Source organism: Solea solea, chromosome 5, assembly GCF_958295425.1.
Source record: "Solea solea chromosome 5, fSolSol10.1, whole genome shotgun sequence".
Classification (NCBI taxonomy): domain Eukaryota; kingdom Metazoa; phylum Chordata; class Actinopteri; order Pleuronectiformes; family Soleidae; genus Solea; species Solea solea.
In genome coordinates this window covers 10340163-10354838 of record NC_081138.1, presented here as the reverse complement: position 1 = coordinate 10354838, position 14676 = coordinate 10340163, and the positions used below count along the sequence as shown (strand labels likewise).

Below are 14676 nucleotides of genomic sequence, written 5' to 3'. Positions count from 1 at the left end.
TGGAATGATGTGACTGAAAGTTGGTCTTATATAGTAGCAAACTGTCATTGAGTTTAAATCATACAACATATTCAATGTATGTAATATCCTAACATATCTTAAATTCATGAGGTATAATAATGCATTGTGTGTGACATAGTAGGACAAACATAGGTTTTGCCAATGACATTAACTAAGGTTTCACTACAGTTTTGATGAAGCCAGGGTCATATTATTGTTGAAGTCATTTATGAAATCCCACTGAACTTCCAAGCCAATTTCACACCAAATGCTCGCTTTTCATTTAGGCACATACAGTATGTTAACCAATGAGAGTGTTCACGCTGCCCAAGTAAGCTGAGCATCTCAGGTGCATCTCCTGTTTCAAGCACTGTGGAATTTCAGTTCCCTGAATACATTCCTTTTTTTGACAACGCTCACAACACTTTCTTGTGAGATGTGTACATCACATACAGTCACATAAGTCCTGAATCTTTAAAAGTATATTTTATGATTTTCAAAGGGAAACTCCATGTAAAACATAGCAAAAGCTGCTCAGAGACACACTCACATCCAGTGTGAAAACAGCATCAACTTCTCAGGTAATTCTAAAACTGCACTTTCCTCTCTACTCTCCCATGAACGAATATTGATTCATATCTGTGCTCCAGAACCAGGTATTCTGCAATTGTTTGTACATACCCTGCAATGTTTACTGGTGCACCAATACCATCGATTAAGAATGGAAAATAATAACATGTTACTGATGTACTTGTGTCATCAATGTCCAATCACAATTAAGCAATTAGTAAGAAGTAATCACTACTTTTTAATTCTTGAACAAACTGGGAAGATGACAGGTTATTGCTATGAACACAATGTGGTAATTACTGCAGCATATACTTAAGATTTAGCTTTGATAATTCCTGTAGCAGAGTCTCCACACTTCTTCATATATTGTATGTCTTTTATTCATTTTTCACTGCTCAGAACCTTTTTATTTCATATTTTTCAGAATAGTCCCTGAAACTTAAGTCAAGGGGGACAGACAGAGTGTATGTGAATAAAACCAACACCTCGTGTTTCACTTTTATAATGCATCATGAATATCTAAAACATGTCCTCATTGCTTAAGCTGCTACCATTGTGTCATTCAATAATGTCAAACAGAACACATCGCTAATGTGAAATTTAATGACCAGTGACAGACCCATAAAAAAGAAAAGAGCATGGCAGCATTTTTCAAGGCTTTTTTCCCCCATCCCTTTTTTTTATGTTAACACAAAGTCGGCATGCTCTCTTTCTGCCTCTGTCATGCTGGTCACCTTGACTTGATGTGAACTCAACAGAGATCTGTCTTATGACACCGTTGAAATATTGACTGGTTGTGATAACATTTAACCTGGAGGACAACGATTTCCATAAAGCTAGTTGGAGCATATTTCTGCTATTCTTGAGCAATCCACTTGGAGTTCAAAAGGCTTGTGTTATTTTGACCCAAAGGTCAATTTATTCTATCTTCTCAGCTACTTTGCAGTATTACAAATAAGCCATTTGGGTGCCAAGAAAAGATGATTATAAAGGACAAAACAGAGCAGAATACTCTACAGAGCAGTCAAGGATTATGAACCTTAATGTCTTCTAATGACATTTTCTCACTTGTACTTTCTCTATGCCTTTATTTCACTATTTCCCCTTTTCTGTTGTTTTTTTGAACAGTTACCTGCTGCATGAAGACATGACAAGAGTGACTAAATGTTGTGACAGTCAACCAAGACAGTGATAGTTTGGACTTCACTAATGACTTTCTCTTTTGCTTCTTAATAAGCATATTTTGTAATGAAAGGAGGCAAAAAAAAGCAGGAGGTGGCAACAGAAGAGAAATATGCACAACTGCTAAGGGAAAAACATGTGTTCCAGTCACACATTACTAATAACATGAAGCACTAAAGATCTCGCACTTAAAAGCAAGTGCTTCTCATTATGCTGCAAATATGTTAATTTACATCATATATTACAGCTGCTTCCTTTGTGGCATTAGCCTTCGGTTTGCTTTATAGAGTTCACAGCAGCCAGTTCATATCCTGTGTATGCAGCAGCACAGAGGAATAATGCTATTCATTTATGGGCCAATGAAATATACAGCTCTTGGCAATAAAGATGCTTAGGTTGCGATTCACATTAATGAAAGCATGTTCCATTAATGTGCTCTGTCAGTAAACATTCCTCCCACAGCCACAGAGCATTATTATTCAACGTGTCTCCATGTGTATTCACCCAGAAGAAGGAGACAATACATCAAAGAGGAGACAAAAAAACAGTAAGATGATGAAAGTCATCAGTGTAGATGGCTGTACAGTCTGAGATGAGTAGGAAGAAACTCAAACCTTCATGGTAAAATAAATACAAACATTAGCTTCTCAGAAAATCCTCTGACTCCATCCCTAAACTATGTCTGATGACCTGTCAGTGCCAGTCTGACAGGATGACCTCCATTTTGAAGAGTTAATGTATACAGGGAGGGTTGCCAAACTTTCCAGGCTCGTCACACCTGAGCTCCACATTTATTACATGCATAATTGGAATTTGATTTGATTACATTTTCATTAAACATCTAATGTTATGGGGCTTTTCCAATGCTACACTTTTGCACTATATACTGCATGCACCATTTGATGCATGAAATTGCATGAAGCTCCTTTTGGTCAGCCATACATCAGGTTATGTGCATGAACAGCACATTGATAGAAAAACTAATACAGCCAGGTATTGATCACTGTGGTGCAGGTGAGTGTGGAGAAATACATTCATTATATAATTACTGTAAAAAGCAGTGCCACATGAATAAAGGAAAACCTACACTTTATGTCAGCTAAAGGAAGATTATAGGAGTCATGGGTGTACAGCAGAATATCAAAAGACCCCTCCAGGCATGTTCAGCGATAATTACAAGTAGTAAGAATTTCACTACCTTAAATAATCCAATTTTAACCACTCAATAAATGACGTGTATATTCTAAGCTTACCACATTACAAACAAGTCAACCTCGGACAAACTTTAGATTTGCTGGATGTAATTGCTACATCTCTATTCATTCAAACTTCAAAGTATAGCTCCAAGTAAAATATAGCTTCATAATCAGAGCAACACAACATTATTATACCTCAATTTGTGCACAGTGTCATGATTGCTGCTAGAGTGATGTCTTTCTTCTTACCAGAAAACTGCACATCCTTAGTAGGACATAGTGGACCAACATACTATAAAAGCATTTATACTGCACACACAAGAGCCTTATGTGACTGCTGCTCTGTGGTACTTTGAGAAGGTGAGGTACAGAACCTGAGACTTTATGCCCTCACTCAGTCCAACCCACTATCTTCCACTTTCCCCAGGGCTGTTTGCCTGCTTCCATACAGGTGAAATCAAGTGGAACCACAATTATCGAAGCCTCCCGTTGTTTACAGGGCACTGTCTCCACAAAGGACAGGCTCCTTTTCACCAGGCAGGAGCAAGATAGAGAGAGAGAGGCAGCAGGAGGCAGAGAGAGATAGATGAGGCTGAGTGTGTCCAAAGTAAAGGTGATACATGATGAGTCTTGTAAACATGCTGTAGGTGACATTTTGTTTCTCTGAGGAAAGAGCTGCTCACATTGTAATATTGAGAGTAAATGTGTATGTGGTGCCTATAGATTTGGGCAAATTAAGCTACCAACAACAGCAACGCACAGTCTCTCTCTCTCTCTCTCTCTCTCTCTCTCTCTCTCTCACACACACACACACACACACACACACAAAGACCGACACAATGTGTCACAAAACTCTGTAATGTGTTTCATCCAATTTTTTGTTTGATTGTCACAGTTTATGTGTCATCCTTTGATTTACCTATTTACTGTATATATCGTATGTGCTTGACAGGAAAATCAACATTTGACCATTTCAATCCACTGACCACTAAATTTTGTGCTACACCATACAGATGATTAATGTGCCTTCATGTTATGTTATTTTTCAAGATTCAATTCACTGAAGCTTGTTTGACTCACTGCATGCAATCCAAACAGGCACTGACATTCCTCAATAAATGTGCTCTCGGCCATTCGCTTGATAGACTCCTCAAACATCTCGCAGATTTCTTTGCCTAATCACAAAATGGCTCCTGCTGTGTCTGTGTGTGTGTGTGTGTGTCCTCCCTAATGCAGGGACAACAATAAACTTTTCCCGGTCCACAGACACAATGAAGAAAAACAATGCAGATTTGAGCACAACGTAACAATTACAGCAGCTAATGGGCAATCACGTTAGCGTTGTGAAATATGAGCAGTCATCCCTTTGCGCCATGAACACTAACACCGTGTTACCGTGTGAACAGAAGCCTTGAAACCTGTAAGAGGAAGCTGAAGGAGAATCAGGCAGTGGGGAAAGGAGGAGATGCAGAGAGGATTTATCTCCCCCAGCAGATGTAGGAGTCTATGGGTTCCCAGTCAGCAACCAGGACAGTTTACAAGCTGCAAAATAGATTGATTGTCCATGGGTCCCTGTCCCTGTGTGGCTGCCAAGTCTGAGCTAATTAAAGAACACTCCAGAGAAACACTGAGCAACAACCATGCACATCCTATTCACTCTTAAAAAAAACATGTAGCCCTGAACCTTTAGTGAGGGAAAAAAAGTGAGCCAGCTATGCCAGAGCAGGTGTCACCGAATAGTGTGTTGAAAAATAGCACGAGATCTACAGAAATAAACTTGGTTGAATACAGTATATGCCTTGTGCACTGTTTTGTTAAATATGTGAAATTCATCCATACCTTGCCCTGGCATTCAGCATTGATAAGGTCAGGGATGTGGAGTAAACAGGATCATCAGAACAGAATGTTTATGATAAATAAGTCATAAAAAATACTGAATCGCAGCACTCTCACTCAGACACTCATTAAAAAAACTACTTTTAGCTTAGTAGCTAAAAGATGATATTTAGAAATCACTGTGATCATGTAATATTGTTAGGGCTGCAATGATCAACAATCAGTAATTAACTAGTAACTACTAACTAACTAAATAACTATTTATTTATAACTATTTTGAGAAGTGATTGATCAGCTTGAATGTGTTATTTTTGCTTCTCTTGACAGTAAACCTAAATATTGCAATAATAAACTGGTAATGGAAATAACACAATTTAAAAAAACAACAACTCTCAAATATCGCTAAAACATTTATAGGTGGTTTTTCAGAAGTGTCAATATAAAAGTTTATCACAAAAGTGTAATGGATCGCATCTACATGTCACCAGCATCACCAGACATGACGTGTGGGGGGGGTCACATGACCAGTTTACTTCAGACAGATGGCACAGCATGTGTGGACAGAGTTCATCCACCCCCTTCATCTTCTGTTGAAAACAATCACAGCAACAGCAGAAGGGGCAATGGAGATCATTATTCCAAAACCATGGAAATCATTTTTAGACGTCTTTCTCAAAGTGGAGTGTCGTGGGATGAGATTATACGAGAAAAAGGGGATGTTGAGAGACTAGACTTGCAAAACACATTTCAATGGAAACACCTGCAAGTAGCAATTTGACCTGGAAACATATTGAAACATATTGTAATTTAGAGATTTGGGTAACAGCGGTAACAACGTAACCAGTGCTGCAGCCCTAAAGATTGTGATAACAAAAACGTAATTGAATTATGCATTTGTGTCTAAGCAGCAGTTAACTGCTTTACCAATTCAGATTTTACATACATGCAAAACACTGATAATGATAACACTGTAATATTTTCAAACATGTAAGACTTTTTTGGCAAATATTAGTAAGGCAATTGATAACATCACACTGGCTAAATCACACCACTTGTTAATAGTAACAAGCAAACTGGTGAGTTGGAACAAAATAAGAATCTCAGTTTGTATTAGTGCCTTGTGCCATGGGCTACTAAGAGTTTTCTACTTTTCATGGTATGTGGGTACTTTATATCCCTGTGGAACTATGCACTCCATAGTTCAAGAGGGTTTTTCTCAATATTTTGAAGAAGTAGGTTCAAGCACCAGCTATCTGAGCTGATCACAGCATTTGACCTCAGGGTTCGTTGCTCAAACATACACTAACAATAGTACTACTGTTTTGCTGTTATCCAAAATTCCACTAAAATTCTGGTGGTAAGAATGTATTTAAAACACTTCATAAAACCTCAAGTACTGCTCAATATAGTTTTTGGCTTTCCAGTCCTCCAAAAAACAAGCATCCCAAACATTTCATTCAGCAGTTGAATTAAAAAAGGTAAAATTCAAGTGGGGAGAATCAAATGGCATGTGTTTGCATTCAGGCATGCATACCAGTGCAGGAGTACTCGTCTACTCTGATGAATCCTGGCAGACAGTCACAGCCATGGCTGCCAGGCAGGTTGACACACATCGTGTTGGACTGGCAGTAATGCATCTGGGTCGCACACTCATCAATATCTGAGGACAAACAAAGCAGATACAATGGATTAGTCACTCCATGACAGTTCTCTAATGACACACTCAGAATAAACACAGCTACTCCTTGGGCAACTGATGAAGGCAAGGAAAGGCAAATGTATTTGTATAGCCCATGAAGTGGGGCTGTAAACTCCCAGTTGACTGTAGGGCTGTTCTGGCTCAACTCAAATGCTGATTGGTCGATTTTTATCTGCGTTAATTTCATACAGTCTATGATTAATTTCTTTAGGAGGAAAGTACCAAGTGCTAATGGGGGTGTTTTCAGAACACCCCTCTTGTTTTCACTATTTTGGATTAGGCCAACCCACGAGAGAGAGAGATTAAAGAATATCCGGTGGTTTTATTTAATTTGGAGCTTTTCATTATAGGCTGGAGTCAGTCCTCCTCTAACATCCATGTCAAAGACATCAGCAGTGTGGCAGCATTTTACAAAAATAGATGGCAGGAAAATAGTCGAATGCAAAGTTTGCCAGCCACAGTTTGCACATCACAGCTCGACTACAAACATGGCAAACCAAACGCTAAGCTAACTTGTATGCTTTAGGTCGCTCCATCCGTTTTGAGTATATTAACATATCAGAATTGGCACATTTCAATGTTTTAGTCTAATAACCGTTGATTCGTTTTATAACTGCAGGCGCACACACGCAACGACAGCAGCAGTCCATTCGTGTCTCAGTCGCGAAGCTGAGCTCCTATGTTCCAGTCTCGCTCTGTGCGAGGACATGCACAGAGCCAAATAATCAAAATATTCCTCAACAGTTCTTGTGCTGATATCACTAGACATAGTATATTTTTGGAAATCATGAGCTATAATATTGCGCAGATGCACGGGATGCAAAACGCTGACAGAGCCGTCAGAGCCATCAGACAAGCTTCAGTCGACTAAGAATGTCTTTGGTTGATTACAGCCCAAATATACAGTGGTCGTTCAATGTGCTTTACAGAAGAGGCACACAGAAATATTTAGTGCATTCAACTGAAACAACACTGTTGCTTCAGTTACAAAAGCAGGGTCTCAGGGCATTAACACATTGCTTACAGTTATTAATTAGAGCAAAGCCCATACACAAATATCCCAAAACATGCCATCACTCATCACTCGTCAATCACACAAAACCAAGACAGGCCTTTAAAAGCAAACCTGGCTGTTAGCTTTTTAAGAAAGAAAAAAGAAAAGAAAAGAAAAAAGCTCAAAAACGACATACAAACTTAAGGGGACATAAGAAGATACACCAGCATTTTCTTTCCCTGATATCGATAATGCTCCACTAATATCATGACATACTACATCCTGTCTCCATACACAGAATTACTGTCTTCCTAATGTGGCCTGAAATACATTGTATAAGAATAACAACACAGAGCTCAGGGAGGCATTAAAACAGAAAGGCTGGCTCCTGATGAAATAGGATTGGAAACACACAAGGGAAGTTTTATACAGGAGGGGCCTTAATTTGTGGGTGTATGCATGTGTGTACACTGCACAGCATATTTATATGGATGTCACCAGCAGAAAACCAGTTCCCTGAGGCTAATAGGCCTTTACCCACTTAAGGGACTCGGTATGTTACCCTTAGCAGAAAGAGGGAGTATGGAGTATGTCTATATCCTCTCCTTGGATAAATACATTGCAGCTTTGAGGTTTTCAGCTCACACTTTCCTCTTACAACAGAATGAATTTGTAAGTAGTATGTAATTGACTTACATGCAACACCCAGAGGTATTTTATCGGCAAATTTCATCCTTGGTGAGTGTACAGTAGGAGTGTTGAATTGCACAATCAAAGAAAGACAGATCATGTTTTCAGGCGTACAAAGCTTTGCCGGCCTTCAGCATAAAAGTCATTGATCTGTTAGATCAAAAAACATGGAACTTATTTGAGTGTTGTGAGGCTGAAAAACAGTATGTGAATCCAATTCATCTTATCCTGAGGCACTGCTCCACCCTGAAAGCAGCTCATTTGATTATGCTTTATTAGAGAAAGGCACTGATGCATTGTTCAAATCTGATGAAGGCCAGCCTGTGATGTCGCTGCAGAGCCTCAATAATTCAAAGTCAAGTCAGCTTCCATTTACAGTGGTAAAAGCATTTGCTGTCAGGTTTGAGCCATGATGAGGCTTTATGGTCTCTCTTGGTCTGAGGTCCTGTAACGCCTGTGTTCATATGTCATTCATGTATGTGTGAACGTGTGTGTGAGTGTGTGTTTGTGTATGTATGCATGTTCACCCTCTGCAGCCTCCTCTGGGACAGTGGTAGCAGGTGAGGTCTGCTGACAGAACTGGAACTGTCATTTCACACAGAGGGGAATTCATTTTTCTGGATTCTATGTGTCTCTTCCTCCCTCCTTCTCCCCAGACCCCCCACTCCCCTTTGAGTTCACTTTCCTCATGTCTCTGTTGCTTTATTCATACTGTGATGTAGGTCAGGGCTGGTGGGGGTGGATGGGCTAAAAATAAAGGAGGATAGGACTCTTTCTGTGCACGACTCGTTTTTTTTGTAAGTATTTGTCAGTTTGATAACCAACAGCATAATTGTCTCCTGCTGCCTGAAATACCTGGATTTTCTTTCCTCTGAGTATGAAACTCAGATGTTGGATAAAGGAAAAAATAACTTGTGTTTCAGTGTCAATGAACACAATTGTTGATTTTTCAACTAGGTGGTCTGCCTGTCTGAAATTAAGTTGAAACTAAATGGATCGATTCATTGAAGTTTTATGTGTGAGTATTATGTGTTGAACACACAGAATGTATTTTCTGCCACTTGGGTCTCTCAATTAAAACAATGACAGAAGACCTGGTTTGATGACATGGTCGAGCAGCATCAAATCATTGGAATTGTTGCCCAGGGACAGCATCAATTGGCAGAACATGCAGCAAAGGCCAATGAGTATTTGTCATAGTGAGTTTCTCCATTAGTGCATCGGAATAACCGATGATGACTGACAGCCTGATACCTGTATAAGTAATAGAAGAAATATATCAGTAGATTATTAATAGAATAGACTATAGAGAATAATATAAAATAGTAAATATAGTGTCTGGATAGAGATAAGAGCCAAAGAGAGATTTTTTGTTTTGCTTTAAAGGTAAGAGATTATTCTTAATTTATCCACATTAGTTTAACCACATCTGTATTTACCACTACAACCCTGTATAAGTGAGTGAAATATTGATGAATGAGTACAAATGTACTTAATTTTTTTTTTCTCCAACCTTTTCCATCAAACCAGATGAGACTGATGGAGTGGAGAACGAGTTACAAGTGTTACTAAGTTAGTGAAGATATTGAGGTAGAGGTAAGATACAAGCCTAATAATACCTTGATATGGACCTCCACCAGACATGCTTGAATGGAAGGATCTGGTTAGGCGTTGTTTAAAAGTAAAAAAACTGCAGAGAGTGACATGCAAGGACAAACATTGTGCAATCTGTTCCTATATAATATAATAGTATTTAATTTTACACATCTTGGTGTAAAATTTAAAAGATATCCATTGGTCAAATCATGATTGTTCACATACACAACACTCTAAAGGGGGGCTCACACACTTGCACGCCTCACATGTCACCCAGGTTCTCCAGCCTTTGCCATCTTGGTCTAAAAAAAAACCAGGAAAAACACTGTAGAAGTTATAGTTAGCTGTCATCTATGTAGTAGACGAATGGCTGCACATTTGCCATGTGTTTTACGGTTAACGGGTTTACGGGAAGTCATGCAGCTCGTGCCATGCAATACACAAGAGCGTTGGAGAGTGCGTAGAAGTGTCAAGTGTGTAAACTGCTAAATTCAATCTAAGATCTACTTGGGCGCCCTGCACTTCATCGTGACTGCACTCGAGCCTCGTCCTATAGATCATTACTTGGATGTGGGGATAAAGCAGTGTGTAGAGAAATGATCCAGGCTGTGTTGGATATGGAGAGCCCACTAGGAGACGGAGAAGCACACAAAGCAGGAGCGGTGTGCAGAAAACAAAGGCTCGTCTGTCTGCCCCAGAAGAGAGGCATGCACCCTCGTTGTCCGATAAGTTCAATGAGATCCTCCTAAATATAGTTTCTTAATTGATTTATTCTTTGAATATTAATCTATACAATTGCAATGCCTTGAAACAAAGTAGTGATAAGAAAACGGTCTAGGTGAGACGTACAAATTAAGCAGTAACAACCACTATCTCTAATCTCATTCTTGTTTTTATCCAATCATTACTTGACATACTCACTCTGTGCAAATCACTCTTGAACTGTCAAAAAAATAAAGAAATGAATACAAATAATACATTTCAGTGGAGAGCACTGCAATATGTAATATGCTGAATGTCACCTCAATACACACCATAAAACAATAAAATAAAGTTATCCTCATTACTGCAATGGACTGCAATGCCTCCCTGAGAGAAAAGGGAGCCTCTTCTGAAGGAATTAATGCATTTTAGGCAGCAATTATACATAATACAAATTAAGGTTTTCACACAGCATTGCTTGTGAAGAATCCGTGTGAGCTTAGACTCCCCCAACTATGCTCCATTCCTCAAAGTAGAAACCAGAAACAAGCTTGAAAGGAACTGCTTTAACCTATAATATAACAACACAATATAATGGATAATAACACGAGGTCATTGTGAGGGCCAAGGGATTTAATTTCCATGAGGAGGAACAAACCACAACAAAAACAAACAATCAACATGCAGCACAAGACTACACCTCCCAAATCCTGCATGACCCCTCTTGAGCAGAAAAGAAAACAAACTACTGCTGTGTATAATTAAAGCAACAGCACTTATCCCCACCCCTGTCCTTTTAAACACAGCAGATTAGAGCTGCCTGTGGTACATGCTGCGTGCAAAGCCAAGCAAGAACTTGTGGGTTGGAAAACTTATTGATGGTCAGGTTCAGGTGAAATAAACAGAAAGTGTGAGCAAAGTGGTTCAATCCATCAGTCAACCCTGTAGTTCCATTGTCATTCAGTGAGATAAAGAGAGAAAGACTTTCGGACATACACTGAAGGAAACTGTGTAGCAGAGTCCCTCTGTCAGACAGAGTGGAGCAGTTTACCAATGACAGATGCTGTGTGAGTGTGTGTGTGTGTGTGTGTGTGCGTGTGTGTGTGTGTGTGTGTTCACTCGGGTATACTTAGGGCAAAGCTTAGAAAAGTACACCTGGGTGCCCACTTACTAAAATAAATCCATACATCAGGCAGAAGGAAGTAGCAGAGTGTGCGTTTTTCCTTTCAGTTTAAACGGATTATTACACAGCTGAGGTCTTACTACAACACTATATGAAATCTGAAATCTTCAATGGAGCAGTGTGATGTATATCACAGGGGAAACATAGCCCACCATTGCAGATTATGATGATTAAAATAAGATAAGCATAAAGAACCACTTACAAAGCAACACACTGCAGTATTTTCCTCTATGACAAAATGTAAAATAACATTTGGAACTGTTGTAACTGCATTAGGGCAAATGGCATGCTTGCCTACCAGGGGAACTGTCTCATCTTTTCAAGCTCTTTGGTAAAAACTGCCTCATACCGTGTGCAATACTGTATAATAATTATACAAATGTACATTTTTCTTACTCCTATTTCTTTACCTATTTCTTTACCTCCTGGATGTGATTTTTGGCTGCTCTAAGTATGGCATCAGATTTATGTCAAAGTCGCGAGAGCAGTTAAACAAGCTCATATAATATTATGAAAATAATATTACTGCACGCGCACAGATATTAACATATCTTGTGTGCATAATAACTACAATTAAACAATTAAACTGTGCGCATGTGGCACAGCCAGTCATGCATGCTCGAAGGTTGAATCTGCTCTTTTAACAGTTTGGGGGTGGAGACCAAGGAGGGCACCCTCTTATGATTGCTCAGTGTGAATGGTGAACAGTGTATATTGTTACTGTAATGAGTAGGAACTGTAATAAGTAGGAACCAGTGTTGGGGAATGTATTGTGAGACACACAGAGAGACTGCGTGATGGGAATAAATAGCATATATTATATTATATAATATAATATATATTACGAATATAGACATTATCAGTACAAATATATACTTCAATATGAGTCTGAGCCATTTAATTAACATTGCTAATTATCTGCTTCAGTCTAACATTCCTCTGTGTGGGTGGGATCACACTGAAAGTGACCAATCATAAGAAGACTAGACCCAAACTGTAAAAGGTCTGGTAGACTTGAGCGAGCAAATTTTAACCTCTTGAGTAGATTTCACTTGCAAGCGCAAAACAGGAGCAGTTTGGCTGCACAGCTTTTTGTGCATATTGTTAATATGTTGTTAATAAAAAATGATGTTAATATGCAGTCATATTATTTGATTGTGAGTACGTTTTACTGCTCTTGTGACTTTTAACATAAATCTGACGCCAAATGTAACACAGCAAAAGTCCTAATGTGAGAAGAATAAAGGAAATATCTTAATTTACCACTGGCTCTGTTGCCTTTTTAATGTTTCAACATTTTACGTCAGGGTTGAAATATATTTGTTGCTACCAGTTTGTCTGAAGGTTGAGTTGAACTCTCTTGAATATGAGGTGAAATTCTCGAATTTCAACAATTAAGTTCAGCTGCCCTTGACTCAACTTTTCTTGGATAATCATGGCCTGGAAGACTGAGAATCTTTACAGACACAATAAATACATGTTTTATTGGACAGTTTAACAACAGTGCTACCACTGTGGCTCTTGGGTTTCTGGTATGCACACATAACCAAAAACGATATAAAAATAGAAGTGAGGGCTTTACTAAATAATATTTTTCAGTTCATTAAATCTGTTTGGAAAAAATAAAATCTGTCTGTATTGTTGCTGGTTATCTACAATAAGATCATCACGCTACCTGTAGCATGACAAATCTCCAGTGCAGCAATATTTAGTTTTTAACACAAAGGAAGGTTCATGTTTCCTTTATAAGCTCCTAACAAATGTGGCAACGTGTCCTCCTTATGTGCCCGACACTGACGCCGACATAATAACGTATGTAACAGGCTTAGATCGAACACATGTGCTCAATGCATTGCATACACACAGTTATTCCAGGGACAAACTGATCGTCAGGTCGTGCAGATGATATAATGTGACAGATGTGATGTGGTTAACAAAGATGATAACAGAGGAAAACAGACACTAACAAAATAAGAATAAAAAATCACACACAGTGGGTTGCCTCAAGAGTTACATGCATAAATAGACTTTTCCACCTGAATGATCTTTACAATTTATTATTATTATTATTATTATTATTATTATTATCACTATTATTATTATTATTATTATTATTACAACTACATTAGCTGTCAGTCCCACAAAGGCACAAAAAAAAACACAAACATGGACAAACACAACCAAATTTATCCGGAAAATAAGGCAATATAGGAAATGTCTCAGATTATTGGACACATTCAACTACTATTAAATAGTTGCTAGGTAACACTGGTGCCTTGAGGCTAACAACTTGCATGATCTAACCCAGTGACTTTGCTAGGTTTTCGATGTAATGTGTCCCAGGACCCAAGGGTAGTCTTTTATGTGGGTCCCAGGGACATTTTATGAGTCCCAGGGAAAAATGATCCCATTTTCGATGACCTTTTGGTTTGTCATTTTGGCTGACCACACATAATTAATATGTATCTTTCACATGCTTACTAATCACTTCCCCACACACTTCTATGTCTGATATTCAACATACAAATAGACAATGAAGAAAACAAGAACTCTATAAGAAGAAAATTCTTATTTAACATGCGTTTTAAACCCATCCATTTGTTTATATTACTCTGCTTTACTCTAAACGTAGGTCACAATATACAGTGCCTTGCAAATGTATTCACCCCCCTTGGCCTTTTACCTATGTTGTTACATTATAGCCTTTAGTTTAGTAGTTTTTTTAATCTGAATTGTATGTGATGGATCAGAACACAATAGTCTAAGTTGGTGAAGTTAATTGACAAGAATATACACATGAAACTATTTTTTATAAATAAAAAACTGAAAATTGGCATGTGCATATGTATTCACCCACTTTGTTATAAAGCCCATGAAAAGCTCTGGTGCAACCAATTACCTTCAGAAGTCACATATTTAGTGAAATATTGTTCACCTGTGTGCAATCTAAGTGTCACATGGTCTGTCAGTGCATACACACACCTTTTTTGAAAGGCCCCAGAGGCTGCAACACCTAATCAAGAGACAC

General features: G+C 38.5%; 1 protein-coding gene across 2 annotated transcripts in view; it reads right to left on the bottom strand.

Annotated features, from left to right (window-relative positions):
* Positions 1-14676, bottom strand: part of LOC131459443 (protein kinase C-binding protein NELL1-like) — a 223294-nt gene that overhangs the window by 58700 nt on the left and 149918 nt on the right. For both annotated transcript variants that reach the window (XM_058629295.1, XM_058629296.1), the window contains exon 13: positions 6319-6444. In XM_058629295.1, coding sequence (XP_058485278.1) covers positions 6319-6444 — 126 coding nt within the window. The remainder of the gene's footprint in view (positions 1-6318; positions 6445-14676) is intronic.